At 34.4% G+C, this 18,207-nt stretch overlaps 1 protein-coding gene across 2 annotated transcripts; it reads right to left on the reverse strand.

Annotated features, from left to right (window-relative positions):
- Positions 1–2,428: 2,428 nt before the first annotated feature.
- Positions 2,429–6,110, reverse strand: LOC132040859 (protein TIFY 10B-like). 2 transcript variants are annotated; one of them, XM_059431551.1, is made up of 5 exons: positions 5,799–6,103; positions 4,857–5,001; positions 3,141–3,337; positions 2,832–2,889; positions 2,429–2,711 (listed from the first exon to the last, which is right to left on the reverse strand). In XM_059431551.1, the coding sequence occupies exons 1-5, from the start codon at positions 5,950–5,952 to the stop codon at positions 2,624–2,626; spliced, it is 642 nt and encodes a 213-aa protein (XP_059287534.1). In that variant the 5' UTR covers positions 5,953–6,103; the 3' UTR covers positions 2,429–2,623. The 2 variants fall into 2 exon arrangements, with proteins under 2 accessions (XP_059287534.1, XP_059287535.1); XM_059431552.1 differs by lacking the exons at positions 2,429–2,711; positions 2,832–2,889 and adding an exon at positions 2,966–3,033 and having other exon boundaries at positions 5,799–6,110.
- Between the last annotated feature and the right edge of the window lie 12,097 nt (positions 6,111–18,207).

Genomic DNA, 18,207 nt, shown 5'->3' on the forward strand with positions numbered 1-18,207 from the left:
CATCTTGATGGTTCATGCAAAGACTACCATGTTTGGAAACTTGAAAATTGTTAGGAACATGTTGGGAGTCAAGTCAATGAGGTAATCTGGCAAGTGCAGCACAAAATCTCAGCGCAGCTATGGGCCGACCTAGAATGAGTATTTTAAGGAAATTTTGATTTTTTGATATTCTTTCATCACTATAAATATTTTTAATTAAGCTATTAGTGAAGGTTAGAGTTTTTGCATATTTTAAGAGTGATAGACATCATTTTGAGGTTTGGAATCTATTTGTTCGGATTAAATTGCGGCATTACATTCAAGCTTGATTCTTGATGGTAATACCTTTCTTCGTTAAATATTTATATCTCGATTGTGTTCTTGTCATTCTTTGGGTGATTGACTTCACATACTAATTGTTATATAGAGTTTGGGATTTCTTTTGTTACTAGATAAGGCTTGCCCGTTTAGATAGTCAAAATATTTATTTTTTACTTTATTTTTTCATCCGATGTTTGGTATATAAAGGAGAATTTACTACGTACATCAGTACAATATTTGCTCAAAATAGAGTTTTTTGTTTGTTGGGGTGTATGTTCGCTGAAGTAAAAAATAAAAAGGAATGAGAGTAAAGGCACCTAAAGAAAAATTAATCATCTGAGAAAAGAAATAAAAATGAATATCTATAAAATTCAGTTTTTCATCTATTTTCTTAAAATATGTGAAAATAATGTACCTTTTTATATTTCATTAAAAAGTTCTTCACTTAAAGTCTACATTAGAATAATATCAAAGAAATTTATGATACTTTATGTACTAGTCTCTTTGAATTGACTATAGAAAAAGCCTAAACATATCAAGTACATCGAGTGTTTTGTTTATTGTTATATTTTAAGTCAAAAATTCTTTATTCTAGTTATTAGGTCAAATAACTTTAAATCACATCTTTTATTTCCAACTATGCATGTAAGAGTGATAAGGATTTTAAAATTGTTTAATATATGCTGAATTTAGTTCTCTCCTCAAATTAACCTTATTTGTCATGTCATATATTCCTAGTAATTCAAGTAAATGGAGAAATCATAAACTTTCAAGAATTTTGGGGTGGGTTCGAATTAAATATATTAAAATTACATACTATTTCCTCCGTCCTAATTAATGTGGCATTTTTTCTTTTTAATCGGTCCCAGAAATGACGATATTTTTTATAATAAGATAATTTATAATTACAGAAAGATCTATCTCTTATTTTAAAATAAAAGTACAAAAAAAAAAGTCTTTCGTTCTTAATCTCTATGCCAATCAAATACCATCACATAAATTGAACGTAAGGAATGTAACATTTTTTATTTGGAATATACTTGAAAGGAGGCCCATAATCTGCCCTAATAATGAAACATACAAATAGATTTTTGCCTCAAATTGATGGACACATGAGAACTCCAATGTTGAAGATTACATTGTATGGTCACAATCATAAAGAGATGGGCTCATTAACATGTGTCAGCTAGCAAGTAGTGGGTTGAGAAGGAAATTCTTTGAAAGATGGTTTTTATGTCAAAATGTACCTATAGAATATACTGAATGTACCTGTGAAATTTCAATATTACCCTTGGTCGTTCCTTTCTTCATCTTTCTATATAGTAGAAAAAAATAAGTCACTGTTGGAATTTCTATCTTCTTATCTTTATTAGTCAATTTATTTTCAATAGAATCCAAGTCGCATTACTGGTGGTTATGGTAATTTTGTGTTTTTTTTTTTTTTTTTTTTTTTTTTTGTGGGGCTGGTGGGGGGGGGGGGGGGGGGGTTGCGACGGAGGATGTGTGAAAATTAGGAAAAATGGGGTTTTGAGTGGTCTATATGTGTATATTCTCATTGTATATCACTATATATCACCTGTACATCCGTATATATACGCTGTATATCCATATATTTCCTATAAATCCATGTATATCCATGTACATATGTGTATCCATATGTTTGTGTGTGATGTACAACTTAGCAGTGACTTTTCCCCCAATCAATTTCAGCTCTAAAATTTGATTTTAAACTAGTCCAAATCACTTCCAATCTTCCTCAAATTTTGTATATAACCTCATCCAGGTTTTTCCAATGAATACCAACCACACATACTTAAAAAAAAAAAAAAAAAAATATGACTTAAATTTCGGAGTTTCAAATGAGCCTTTAATGATGAGATTATTAACAATTTAAGATGCTTGTGTATTAGATTTTAACAAATTATAAGTAAGGGGTAGGGTATCCATATCTCTTGTATATGTGATATCAATGAATCAATTTACGAAATTATGTTTTATATTTGCATGTTTGCAAAGAAAGTTGGCCAGGTACCAGTTGTCAAATTGAATTGTTGGTTAACGGAACACCAATTTTTTTTTTATATCGTGTCAGTTTTTCGTAAATATAGAATTGTGCAATACGTATCTAAAATTAAGTTTGCATTTGTAGATTAACAATGTATACAATTTTTACATCATCAGATAAATCGGCTTACAATAATAAATAACACTTAATATCAAGCTTTCATCAGCCCTAATTACTAGTAACTAATATTCTCTCAGTAATATTATCGATGCATATAAATATAACTTATCGGTATATTAGGTGCAGAGTAGATTATAACTAGAAGTTAAGATCAAAATGGCCTTCACGAGTCCTTGAAGATGATGGCAACGTTTTGTGCATTTGGTATGGTGCTACAGCCGTACCCCTAGAAGACATGCCATTTAAAAAAAAAAAAAGGTCGGGATATTAGTACTAGTATATAAAACACGAATATTGGAAGCTGCACATATGTACTAGTGCTGCAGAAATATTAGTAGTTTCTTACCTATCTTTCCTCTTCTCAAGGAATCTATAAAGTGAAGATCTTCTTGCAATAGGTAAATCTGAAGAGAGCACAAGCAAGAAAGAGGCGGACTTAGTATTTAAACATAGTGAGTGCACGTATACATATTTTGAAAATCTTCCAACCACTACTTATACCCTGGATCCGTCTCTGCGACTGTGCAATATTTGAGTAGTTGTATTTTCTACGGTCCATTTTAAATATTGTTTAATGTTTCATCATATCCATTAAAAAAATCATTTAATAGTAGGAGTATTGATCAATTAGGTATAGTAATTATTAAATGCTTACCATAGCTGTTAGCTCCATTAGTCTCTGCTTGCTGTTTTGAAGTAGCAGAATTAGAGTTGTGAGGAATTCCTTTGCTAGCTAATAACATCACAGCTCTAGCTTTCTCAGCTGGGAAATCATCAAAAACGACCACTTTACCCCCATAGAATATTGACAATTGGGCTGCTTTTTGCTGATCCTTTGGTATGATCTCTTTGCTAAATGAAAAAAGCATTATCACACATTAGTATTCAGTTCATAACTCTTCAAAATGTAAGCAACTGTTCAGAGAAAACGAAAATGGAGGCGAAATCATACTCCATCTGTTTCAGTATATGGGAAACTAAACATAATCGAAGAAGAAATGGCTTTGTGGCGTGGATAAATCGACTTTCTTTAAAGAGATATTGCCCGTATATAGATTAGGGAAAATACAAGCAATTCCTTTCAGGATACAACAAAGCCTGTGTTATACCTGCAAATTTTTCGATTTGCTACTTCAAAAGTGTCCTTATATTTATAGGATTTGAGAGATGACTTTTCAGAATAATTATGTCCTATGTATCTATTCATTTTAAGACCTCTTATATTACAAGCTATCTAACAATTTTCTATTGGTGAAAATACAAATACAGTTAATAAGAAAAAAAAAATATTTAAGCTGATGCGTTGATATCTAGTTCTCTTTAAGAATATTCAAGTCTATTGCATTGGATTTTAACTGATCCAGCAATAATACTTATAACTTGTCCCACTAAGAATATTCAAGTATACTGCATTAGATTTTAACTGATCCAGTAATAATACTTTTAACTTGTCCCCTCAAGCTAAGGACACATTAGTCTGACTCTGACAACTGAGGACTAGTTTTTAAGCCAAAGTTCCACCGCAAAGCAACAAAGTAATACTTTTCGCCGTTTGATTTATGTGAGCCTTTGTTGAAGCATGATATTTAAGAAAAAGTGAAGACTTTTAAAACTTGTGGTTCAAAATAAGTTTTGAATATTTGTGTGGCTGTAAATCATTTCATAAAGTGAATTTGTTTCCGAATTAGGAAAGAGGTCATTCATTTTGGCACGGACTAAAAAGGAAATAGGTTCACATAAATTGAAACAGAGGAAATACTACTTTTTTACTTCATTATAGTGAATAAGTTGGAGACTAATTAAACTTATTTTTCCTTTCTTACAACTCTTTTCCCCCGATACAACTTTAATTTTATATGCACCCTAAACACTCTTAGTTTTAGGCGTAGGATATCTTCCACAAAGTAAATAAAATGACAGTGGGTAATAAACATGTGTTAGTGAGTCGGTGGGGTAATTTAGTGAGGAAGTGGTGGGGTAAATAGTGAGTGAGTGGATGAAAGAAATAAAGTCACATTCTAGATCATGGGAAGAACGAGAGATAGTGGTTTGGAAGAAATTATGACCACTGTTTATTTTTTTTTTTAGCCATTAACATGACAAGTAATTCAATTTAATATTAAAATTGACAATTCTCCAATACATTCTTTTCACTTCGCTTAAAAAAAGAACGACACATTCTTATATTTTTCATTTTATCTTACTGAAAAGCTTTTACAGTCACATAAATATTAAAACATGTTTAGTCGACAACAAAGTTTCAAAAGTTTATATTTTCTTTCTCAAATTCTGTAGCAAATTAAAGAAACGGTATAACAAATTCAGATAGTATTATTGATTCAAGTATGAGAATTTGAAGAAAGGAACAAACCTGCCGCCGGCCTTATTTAAGGGCATTTCCGTTTCTCTAAAAGATTTTGTTGTGGCACTTTTAGGAACATCATCTATTAATATCTGCTCTTGCTCTGTTGTCTTAGCTGATGATTCTACCATGTTGGTCAAAAAATCCTTAGTTGCTGTTTGGATCGAAATAATCAGGTGTCACGCGCAAGCTAACAAATAAATTTTGAATATTATAATAATAAATAAGACAACAAGGAGAAATACACCAAAAAAACATAACAGTTTAATATAATTTAGTTAAATAATCTACATATGAGCAATACAGTAATATAAAAGAGAGTAAAAGAATATTGAGAGAATAACCTCACAAAATTCATATTAAAGAGGTTTATGTTTTCCCATAAACAAGAATTTCTTAAGGACTATATCGTGGGTGTTGTAAAGGGGAAAGAATAATCCTCAATTTATAAAAGTCTAAAGTCTTTTTCTCCAGGAAAATGATTAACCAAATTTAAAAGATTTACATACATTTTTTTTAGGAAAAGTAGAACCAATTATGATAAGTATATCCTTAAAAAAATTAATTTGTTAAGAAAATTAGGGTAAACACTTAGGAGTTACTGTGACTTGAGAAACATTCATTTTCCTGATAGAAAAGCATAATAAATGAAGTAAAAAGAGGGAAGCAGAAATATGAATATGATAAGAAAATTAAGACAAACACCTAACAGTTCCTGCAAAGCATAAATGAAAGAAGCGAAAGTACAACTACAACAACAACAATAACAACCCAGTGTAATCCCACAAGTGGAGTTTGAGAGGATATGACGTAACCTTTGTGAGTTAGAGAGAGACATTTTTGTAGATCATCGGCTCAAAAGAAAAGTAACTGGAAAACATAACAACTGAAATAATGAACTCATCTGGGAATATTCCTGAGAAAAAAGTGAAAAACAGAAAATTCCATTACCTATGGCTTCTTCTTTGCCACTGATTCTAAGATTCAGATCTTTGAGGCTGGCCTTTCCATTGAAATACAGACTCAACAAGTTACAAGTCTGCATGACATGGGATTCACTATAAGTATTTCTACCATCTGATGAAGAAAGTTGCCAATTTGACATGTTTATTATACACTGGAGCTTTTATCGCTTCTTTAGCTTGAAGAAAATTGTTGAGTACTATTGAATCGGGGATTAAATATATCTTGAATGGTATGGTAAGGTTAGGTGGTATTCCCTCTCGTCCCACGTAACCTGATACAATTCAGACTATAAGGGTCAAATTATTTAATTTTCGTGTAAATTCGAATATAAAATTTTCATATTTTTTTGAAACAAAATTTACATATATAAAAACTATATAAATTAGTAATAATTAATAATTTAAAATATTTAAAAAATTTACGATAAAAAAGAATTTATTTAACTCTCCAAATAATAAATGTGTCACACATAAAGCGGGAAGAAGGGGGTACAATTTAAGTTAGCCCGTGATTTTGCTGTGCCAGCAAATAGTTGTGGTTTTGGGGTGTCTTTGTCTCGAGCTTCACATTTTTCAATTAAGCATGTTTATTTTGCTTTACCAAAACAAATGAATTGTTTATACATATGAATATCATGAACAGGACTTGTGGGCCAATCTGGGGCCTACTGTAATAGTACACACTAGGAACACGTGCTTCGAATTTAAGCTTTCAAGATTCTACTCAATATTTTGCTATTAAAAAAGTAATATCTTTTCGAGAGAAAATTAACTGCAGCACACAATACATTGTTGGTAGGTTATTTTGGACAGACTGTTTTCCAGGCTATCAGGAAAAAAAAAATTTAATATTTTTTTGTAGTTATCCGAGGGACACGATAAATTTTGCGTAAAATGATTTTCGATACTCTTTGTTTGTATTTTACCCGGAATTGTTGCACAAATTAATTTTTGGGAAAATCAACGGAGTCAGTCGATTACCTTTTTCTTTTTTTAAATTGGGAGAGAAAATTACAAGATGGAGAATTGAATTCTCATCAATAAGGAGAAAGTTCAGATAGCAAATCAACTGAGCTACTAAAATTTTTCTAGCCTAACAGCAATTAACCGCATTGGAAACGAGTCGATTACCCATTAAACTTAAATGAAAATACTTTTTTTTACCGACGGTGTACGTCTGTTCTTTTAGTCAAATGATGCTTAAACAATTAACTGATAAAAGGTTACCTGTATATAAGATTTTCTCTCTTCCATCTTTTCTTTCTCATTCATTAGTGACCACCACCCCAACCAACCCTCTGTCAATTTCAAATGTCTCCTTCATTAGCTTTCTCATCAGCGTCTCCTTCTCGGTAAATACTTATTTGTATTGAGTATTTACATCAAACAAACTCAACTTAATATAGTTAAGTGATTTAATGTAGTGAGATATGCATTAATTAATTTATGATTAAGTGACAGGAGAACTGTGTGTAAAAACATGTCATACATCTATTTTATTTGGTTTAAACACGACACAAACTAGTTTTTACCTCCATCAATGTCCGATAAGCTTTTTGTTAAAATACTAGATCAATGGAAGAAGACATAGTGGGGATTGAGAGTAGAGAGCATTTGTGGAAGAAGAAGATTCCTTTAAATTCAAAAATGAAATGTGTAGCTGTACAAAATGATCCTTATATAAGACTCCACTAACTAACTCATAATTACTAAGAGTTACAACTAATCATTCTAACTAACTATGTACAACCACTTACAGCCACATTAGCTAAGTACAACTGATCACTACACATCAATTCATAATTCTACACTCCCCCTCAAGTTGGATCTTGGAACACATCTAGCATTCCTAACTTGCATATTAAGTGATCATGTTGTTGCTTTCCCAGACCCTTAGTCAGTATATCAGCTGCTTGTTCCTTTGTGTTGATATGGTTTATTCTGATGAGTCCTTGTTGTATTTTTCCTCTAATGAAGTGGCAGTCTATATCTATATATTTTGTCCTCTCATGGTACATTGGATTTGAAGCTATTTGAAGTCTTTGCTTTATTGTCACAAAAAAGATTCATTGGCTTGTCCACATGTATTCCCAGTTGTTGCAGTAAACCATGCAACCACACTAATTCTGCAACTGTCCCTGCCATACTTCTATACTCTGCTTCTGCTGTACTTCTAGATACTGTAGACTGTTTCTTGGATTTCCATGATACCAAAGTTTCTCCTAACTTCACACAGTATCCGATGATCTTAACGTTGTGGAACATGATGCCCAGTATATCACGAAGGTCTGTGGACTTTCTGCTTCTTTCTTGAGAATCAAAACTCCGGTTGCCCTTTAATGTACCTTACTCGTGAATTGATTAAATGTGACTCGCCAAAAGGAGCATTGAGCAGGAGATTGTTCTTACTCGACACAATAACCTACCAATCAACCTTTGATATCCAGTTCTGTCTCCTAACACTTCATCACCTTTTGTCTCTGTCAGTCTATCAAACTCTGCACTTGTGAGCTTTTGGTTTTGATCCATAAGGGTGGATGCAGGTTTTGCTCCCCCTAAGCCACACTCTAATATTAGCTCTAGTGCATATTTCCTTTGGTTTATTAGAATTCTCGTAAAGGACCTTGCAAATTCTATGCCCAGGAAGTACCTCAGTTCTCCTAGATCTTTCATCTTGTAATTGTGATTCAAGGTGTCTTATGCTTCCTGAATCAAATGAGCACTACTGCCTGTAATCATGTCACGACCCGACTAGGGGCCATCTTGCGGGGCTAACCACCGAGCACCGCTCGTACCATTACCCATCGTACTCATCAAACGTTCATTCATTAATCTTATACTCAAGTCATAGGAAAAACCATTTTTCATTTCGAAACATAATTACCTTTATATATATAAGCCCTTCGGCTATCAAAATAATGTACATACAATAAGAACATCGTAAGACCATACTACCCGCGCGTACGTATCTACGAGCCTCTCTGAGTACTAGACAAATGGACGGGACAGGACCCCGTCATGCCTAAAACATATATATACACAAAGAATAAATCAATGGCGTCTCGGGAATAATGGGGTGCTCTCGAAATCTGCTAGTAGCTCCTACGAGTATGGATCACCTCCTTGCCTACCTGTGGGCATGAACACAGCGTCCAAAGAAAACGGACGTCAGTATGAATATTTTATTGAGTATGTAAGGCATGAATGAAATGAGCATAATAAAGAAATCATAAGACATAAGATGAAGATACAACCTGCGTAACTTTTAAGGGTGGATACATTTCACACATATATCATATATAATCGTAGTACATGTATCATCATAGCGCATACATCATCGTATCATATATATCATCATCGTTAACTCGCGTCCGGGTAACCATCATATGCCGCCCACTAGTGGTGTCGTGCCGCCCACTGGCTCGGTGTAAACATAGCGACCGCCTTAGCGGTGACATGTCCGACCATTTAGGCACGGTGGAATCGTATGCAGCCCGCCTTCGCGGTGACATGCCTGGCCATTTAGGCACGGTGGAATCACATCGTCATCCATTTAGGCACGGTGGAATCGCATCGTCATATACCCGTCGTAAACTTAACATTTTCATACATTGCATAGGCATATCATAAGCTTAGCGTCATTATACATTTATCATCAAACATACATTAGAACTTGAAGGCAACTATGGCTATGTCGGGGTGACATAAAGGTCGTGAACCCCGATTACATTATGAGTGATCATAATCATTATGTCTCACCTCGGGGACTAACATTTTAAGGTGAGTGTACACAAGAAAAGCATCAATGGAACCATATTCGGGATCATTAACCTCACGGACATCGTATGTTACTCTAGGATTCTTTATACTTAAATTCATCATCATAAATATCATGCTCGTATCGTATCTCGTTTCTTTACCTTATCACGTAAATAGCTCGTTACGGTGGACTCATAGTTTTTATTTAGGAAGATCATGGGAAAATAGGAGGATTCATGCCATAGAAGTCATGCCGTAAGAAGGAAAGGATTAGCCTCACATACCTCCTTTTTATTCTATTGTTTGATCGTTCTCCTTCGATGCTCACATTTCTACCTTCAAGAAAGTTCGTATTAACATTAGCTAATCGATTATAAGAACATGCTTACTAAAGTTAGAGAAAATTGGGCAGCATTTCCTTTGTTTATACAACTTTCCTCATATTACATATCAACTCCCAAACATCCATAACAACATTCACAATATCATAAGCAACAATCATCATTCATCTACGTTATCCACATTTCAAAATTTCACTTCAATTCCTCTATAATCATGGTCATAGTACACTCTTACATTTTCTCACATATAATGCTTATCCCATGTCCTAAATGTCACTTATAGCATACTTACAATCACAACATATCAATATTCATTACTCATTCCAAACTACTACTCAAAATCTCATTATTCCTATCTTTGTGACCCATTTTCTATCTCCTTCCATAATCTAAGTCTTTCAACCTCTCATTACCTTAATCAACATGAAAAGATCATAAAACTTACCTTAGATAGTGTAGGAATAAGCCTTGAGTGGAAATACTTCTCTTGCACCAAAACCACTAGTTCACGATAAGATTCACTTGTCTTGGATGAACCCTAATAAGTTTCTTGCACTTGGTTCTCTGGTTTGATGAAGTTGATCTTGAATCTCTCGAGTTCTTATGGAAGAAGTGTGGAACCCTCTAGAAGCCTTGAGAGAGATGAAGAAGTGTGGGAAATGAAATTAGTGAAGTGGGAACACATTTATATAACTGAACTTAACTTAGCCCGTCGGGACTTCCACGGACACTTATATGGTCCATATAACGTTGCACGGCCCATATAAGTGGTCGTGGTTCATCACCAGGCAAACATTATCTCTCTTTGGGTGTTATACGGACCTTATACGGACCGTATAATGTTATACGGACCGTATAAGTCGGTCGTATAACAATTTCACGAAATGATCTCCGTCGTTCGTTTGATCTCCAATCCTTATGGAACCCTTCGACACTTGTTTAACACCTCGTTAATAATATAAGGGACATTATAACTCTTCTCCCAGACATCATTAAATCATCTCTAACTTATCACTTGTAAATCCTTTCCGATTCGTAACGTATACCTTGCCTTTCTTAGAAAACTTTCTTCTCTTACTTCGAATGCCTTTGAAATCTCAATTAAGATCATCAAGTGCTATTTCTTACTTATCGAAACATCGTATACTTTGTGCCCTTCACTAGTCTATTCACTGTACATGAACGAAAATTTTTTCCGAGGTGTAACAAATCAGTAAGTCATCTACATATACTAGTATGATGACAATTCCACTTTTACATGATTTAGTGAATAAGGAGTAATCCAGTTTACTCTGTGTATAACCAGAAGTGATCAAGGCTGTAGTCAGCTTGAGATTCCATTGTCTGTTGGCTTGTTTTAGTCCATACAAGGACTTGTGTAGCATACATACCTTGTGCTCCCCCTGGATACAAAAGCCTTGAGGTAGACACATGTATACTTCTTCAAAGAGATCACCATGCAAAAAAGCATTATAGACATCCATTTGGCACAAAGGCCAAGCAAACTGTGCAGCCAAAGCAATGACACATCTAACGGTAACCATTTTAACAACAGGGGAAAAGGTGTCATGAAAATCCAACCCCTCTTGCTGAGTAAAACCCTTGGCAGCTAACCTAGATTTATACCTTTCTATGGAACCATCAGACTTATACTTCACCTTATAGACCCACTTACAACCTATAGGAGTTTTACCTGCAGGAAGGTCAACTACTTCTCAAGTTTTGTTATCACATATAGCTTGGATTTCAAGTTTCATAGCTTGAACCAAATTTTCATCCTTAGAAGCCTCAAAAAGAGTGGAAAGATGATCATAGGAGACAAACTGGGCTATAGGATAAGGAGTGAAAGACTGGTGATGAAAGTCTACAAGCCAAATGAGAGGTTTAATGGTTCTAGTGGATTGCCTAGATGGTTTAACAGGTTGAGGGATGGTAGGGATAGCTGACACAGGAGATGTGGGAATCTCAGTAGGGACAATGACAGGGATAGATTCAGGTAAGTGTGAAAGAGAAGGTCCAAGTGGTGGTAAACAAGGAACAGGAGAAGAGGGAAATGTAGGGGCAAAATCAACAGAGGGTGTAGAAGGAAAAGAAAGAGCATGAGGTGGTGAAGGAAAAGAGTCATCAAGGTGAGGAGTATGCATTGTGGGAAAAGTAGTAGAGACAACAGGAAAATGTAAGAAAGTAGATTTATAATACTAAAAAGGAATTATGTGTTCCTTGAACACAACATCTCTATTCACCAGAAACGTGCCAGAAGCAATATCTTGGATCTTGTAACCTTTTTGTGTAGGTGAATACCCCATGAAAACACCGGGTTTAAATTTAGAAGAAAACTTATTTGTGTAGTGAGGTTTGGTTGCATAATAAAGGCAGCCAAACACTCTTAGGTGTTGTAAGGAAGGGATATGACCATGAAGCATTTGATAAGGTGATTTTCCTGATAGAATAGAGGAAAGGAGTCTATTAATAAGATAGATAGAAGTGAGAAGGCATTCCCCCCAAAATTTTAGAGGAGCATGAGCTTGGAACCTAAGGGCCCTGGCCATTTCTAGGAGATGGCTATGTTTCTTTTTTGCAACCCCATTTTGTTGGGGGGTATGCACACAAGAACTTTGATAAACAATTCCCAAAGAAGTGAATAATTGAGAACACTAAGAATTAAAAAATTCAAGCCCATTATCAGTTCTCACAGTTTTGATAGAAATGGAAAATTGAGTATGAACCATGGTAAGTAAATTCTATATGTGGATAACAGAATCACTTTTATGTTTCATCAAGAACACCCAAGTCATTCTAGTGTAGTCATCCACAATGGTGAGAAAGTATCTATATCGATTGTAAGTACATTGTCTATATGGGCCCCATACATCCATGTGTACAATTTGAAAAGGGGAAACAATTTTCTTAACACTATGGGGAAAAGGGAATCTAGTTTGTTTAGACAAAGGACAAAAAGCACACAAAGGTGTGTCTTTATTTGAAACTGAAAGTTTTAAAGATGGTATTTTCTGCAGAACTGTGATAGGAGCATGTCCCAACCTTTGATGCCAAGTCTGAAAGTTGTAGTAGGAGATGATGGACGTTGCAAAGGTGGAGGACTAGAGGTATAGGTAGAAGTGAAAACTGAGGAAGCAAAAGCTTGATTGTAAGCCCTGGTATGTGACAATGAGGTGGCAGGATCCAGGATGTATAAACTTCCTTTGACTTTACCAATCTCCCTCACCTTGCCAGTACACAGGTCCTGTAACAAAAAAAACTCAGGATAAAAAGAAGCACAACAGTGAAGTTCCTTTGTAAGTTTGGAAATAAACAGTAGATTATAATGAAAATCTGGAATATACAACACATTATCCTATTTTAAGAAGTCAGAAATAATAGAGGTGCCAGTATGAGACACATTAGTGCTAGTGCCATTTGGAAGGTGAGTTGTATTGGAACTAGAGCGTAGGACTGCTTGAGGATGATCTAAAAAGTCCAAACTAGAAGCCATGTGATTTGTTGCTCCAGTGTCAACTACCCAAGACTTAGAAGCACTGGCTACAAAAAGCAACTACAAGAAGATAAGTGAGCACAAGTAGGTGAGAGTATACCTGCTATATTAGCAGTGGCTTCAGTGAGTTTTGGATCCTTATCTAGTATCTGTTGGTATTGAAGAGGACCAGGACCATGTGGTTGAGTAGCTTGTGGATAACCATACCCATACAGGTGATTTGCAGATGGCATCCCATAAAGATTTCTCCCATGACTATGTCTAGAATAACTACCAGTAGGTCCCATGTTTTGTGGATTATCATAGTTGGAATTGTCATGTCTATAACCAACATGGTGTGCTTTGGCTGGTATCTGACCATAACTACAACCTTCACCTCCATTTACAACATGAGGAACAGACTGATGCTGATAGCCACGATTCATAGCATCAACATATCCATTGTAGTTGACATTGTGTGCAGCTGGTCCTTTATTGGCATAAAACCTTGGCTTAGCATCTCTTCCTTCAGGCTTTGCTTTATATAACTTGTGTCCTGTTGGATATCCTACCAGTCTATAACACTTCTCCATTATGTGTCCCTTCCTGTGGCAATGTGTGCAGTACATTTCATTGTTAGTAGCCTTTTTGAACTTATCGTAATGTGCTGCTGCCAATGCTGTGGTGTCATTCAGGTTCACTTGCTCAATGTGATGTTGTGTTTGAGATATCAAATTTGATTGTACTCTTTGACTCTCATAACAACATACTATAAGCTTGATTTAATGTGGGAGCTAGCACTGTCATGAGGATTTGGCTGCGTGCATGACTATATGTCTCATTTAATCCCATAAAAAATTGCATCAATCTCTGTTGTTCCATATGCTCAGTATAAACCTTTGATTTATCACAACATTGTGGCACTGGCAATAATGCAGAGTAATTCTCCCAAGCGATCTTCTTTAGCCTAGAGAAGAACTCAAAAATGGATGGATTCCCTTGTGTTATTGTGCAAATCTCATGATGAACTTGATATATCCTAGTAAGATCTCGTTTGGCAATTCTCTCACCCAAGTCTTTCCAAATAGCTGCAGCATTGGTCAAATGAACCATACCACTTGCCAATTCTCTAGACATAGTATTCATGATCCATGACAGAACAAAAGCATTGCATCTCTCCCACTCGTACTCTAAATCATCTTTAAATTGTGACTTTTTGTAGTTACCAGTTATAAAGCCAATTTTATTCTTTTCTAACAATGCATTAATCATAAACTTGCTCCAAACAACATAAGTCTCTATACCAGTTAATTGTTGAGTTATCAAGATGCTACCTGGAGTATTTGTAGTATGAAGATATAGTGGATGCTTGGGATGAATGTCAGTGGGTTTATCGGTAATCACTGCCTCGTATTGATCCAAATTCTCCATCGTATGTGTAAGAATATATCAATTTGAATGGAATTTTACCGATTTGATAATGAATCTTCCAATTTCCAATCACTTAACCCAAAAACTTAGGGTTTCGAAGAGAAATTGGTCCGATTTTCATAGAATCGACCTCAAAATTGCAAAATGAAAGCTCTGTATCTTTGTCTTCGAACTTGTTTGTCGTTCTTAATTGATCTTAGCTACGAATCGCCATAAAAACCGTGCACTCTGATACCATGTTGAAATACTAGATCAATGGAAGAAGACATAGTCGGGATTGAGAGTAGAGAGCATTTGTGGAAGAAGATTCCTTTTCATTCAAAACTGAAATGTATAGCTGTACAAAATGGTCCTTATATAAGACCCCACTAACTAACTCATAATTACTAAGAGTTACAACTAGTCATTCTAACTAACTACGGACAACCACTTACAGCCACATTAACTAAGTACAACTGATCACTACACATCAATTCATAATTCTACACTTTTTTCTAATCCATTGTCATCATTTTTTTCTCGATTAGGGTTTTGATACAATCATATTTTTTTCAAGAATAAAGTTTATTTTCATGTCTATTAATTCTTCTTTTCCAATTATTTTACTTGTAAAACTTTAGTTGAAAATGCGCTAACAAGCTCAGAATTTTGATCATGGCAGTTACTGTTATTGCCCATTAATTTGTGACTTAGTTTTGATTAAATATTAGCTATATCTTGATTATATTGCCCGTGATGTTATATGAATCTTGAATTTTACATTTATTTGTTGAATTCAAAATTTAGAGTTAAAGCTGATCAGTCTTGAATCTTGAACTTTAGGTCTATTTTTTGGCTTTATAAACATAGGGTTATAATTGACTCTTTAAATTTAAAGCTTAGTAAATTTGAAGGTTGAAAGAAATTGACATTCACTGTGTAAATCAAATTTAATTAGCAAGATGAAACTTGAACATTTATTATATGATTAATTTATAGATTCATTGTAAATTAATTTTAACTGTAGATTAGTTAATTACAACAAACATAAATACTATTTTTTTACATTATCTTAAATACGATATTAATATAATATTACATAATCAACAATTTAATTCATAAATTGTACGAAATGAAGTAATATCCTAATATACTTATAAAAATATCTCAATTTTTGTTATGGTTCTTTGTTTAAATTGAATTTGAACATCGTATATGGATGTATAATAAAAATTATCTTACTAGTTGTGAGTTGAGAGTAATCGCTATACGTGAAGTCTATCTAGCTAATAAAATCACTCATTTATGTTCTTATTACTTTGAAATCATGTTTCATGTTTGAGAAATAGACCCCATCAATACGATAACGAAGGTGGGAATGGTCCTTTGCCCCCACCATTGTCCATCATAAATCAACTAGGTTAAGATTTTAAAAAGCATATAAAAAACACCCTGAATAATAATGGAGAAAAAGTCAGCTGCAGTACAAGTGTTGCTGGATTGCTTGGAAATTTATACATATGAATATCATGGAAAAAACTTGTGGTCCAACCCGGGGCTATTGCAGTAGTACAAACTAGGAACGCATGGTTCAAATTCGAGCTTTGAAAATTCTACTCAATATTTGTCAAAGTAGATTATTTTAACTATCCCTAATATCTATATAATTTACTTCTTTTAGTGTTTGGTAGATTTTGTTTAACTCGTAGTAGTAATTTTTAGACTTGCTGAACATACTTAAGTTTATTTTCTTAAGAAAATAAGTTAGCTGATTAAATCGATCAATAAAATATCGTACGGTTCATCACAGAAATGTTCTACTTTTAGGCCTCATTTGTTTTCATTCAGATTCAGATGTCTGAATCTGAATGCAGATCTTAATCATTAAGATATTATTTTTAGATCTGAACACTGAATGATTAAGACTGTTTGTTTGTCAACATCTGAATGCGCATAATGTATTTATTTAAGCGTAATAAATCTACAATTCAAATAAAAAAGTAAATAACTATAAATCTACTAAATTAAAATTATTATTTGATAAAAAATTGAAACATTTATGTTCGCTAGTGATGGTGGAGATGCTTTGTAGTAGTTGTGGTTGTGATAGTTGTGATGTAGTAGTGATGGTGGTGATAATTGTGATGGTGGAGGTGATTAGTGGTAGTGGGGTAAGGGTGGAGAGAGGGCAGGGGCGGAGGTGGGTTGGTGGGTGTTGGTGGTTGTGATAACAGAGATGGTTAATAGTGGTGGGGTGGAGGGTGGGAGTTTGGAGAGAGGCTAGGAGGGTTGTGGGGTTGGTGGTGGTGGTTATGATGGGAGAGGTGGTTAATGGTGGTTGGGTGAGGGGTGGGGCTGGGAGGGAGGGGTTAGGGGTGGAGTGGTGGTGGGGTGGGTGGTAGTGTGGGGTGGGGTTGGGAGGGAGGGCGTGGTAAAAATTATCCATACAAAAATACCTCTTAATAATATAAAGACTTTGTTCAAGATCTTAATGATTAAGACCTATTCAGATCAAATAAGTGCTTATATCTTAATGCAAATAAATGCACTTAATGACCTAAGATCTGAAACATTTAGTAGGCGTTTGGCCATAGAAATCAATTTTTTTTCCCACTTTTTTGGGAATTTTGGAGTTGGAGTTGGAGTTGGAGTTAGAGTTGTGTTTGGCCATAGTTTTTGAAATTGTATTTTTTTTTTTTTGTTGAAATGTACTTGTATTGGTTGTGAAAAAGGTGAAAAGCAAGTTTTTCTTGTTTTTCAAATTCCAAATACAACTTGAGTTGTATTTGGAATTTTCATGGCCAAACACTAATTTCTGAAAAAAGTAAAAAAAAAAATTCCGGAAAAAAGTGAATAATTCTTATGGCCAAACCGATAGTTAGATTCAGACCTTTATTAAGTGCAAACAAATGAGGCCTAATATACTATTCTCTTTTATGTTGTATCAACTACTAGCACAAAGAGCAAAATATAATTTACTCATCTGATGATTAGATTAACCACATTAATCCCACCATAATTAAAGACTAGGTATTGACAATGGATTTTTGAGAAAAGTAATTGGTAATTGATTGCGAAACTTGGAACCTCAATGTGCGTATCAAATATCTGGTAAAGAACAAAAAAAAACAAATTTTATGCTTGAGAAAATTAAAGACAAGAAAACTATAGTGAATTGTAATATTTAATTTTAATATTGGATTCATGTAACAGGAGAAAGATTTTCCATTCCTTAGCCGGAAAGATATGTGGTCATGAAAGAGGGATTAAGTGGAACAAAATTGACTGGGTGATACAGTCGTGGGAACGCTTGTTTCTACCAAAACGTGATAAATGTGATCATGTCTTGTATTCTACAACTTCAACTTCCATGCTTATAAATGGCTCGGAAACACAAGCCGCCAAACCCTTTA

The sequence above is a fragment of the Lycium ferocissimum genome, chromosome 12 (genome assembly GCF_029784015.1).
Source record: "Lycium ferocissimum isolate CSIRO_LF1 chromosome 12, AGI_CSIRO_Lferr_CH_V1, whole genome shotgun sequence".
Lineage (NCBI taxonomy): Eukaryota > Viridiplantae > Streptophyta > Magnoliopsida > Solanales > Solanaceae > Lycium > Lycium ferocissimum.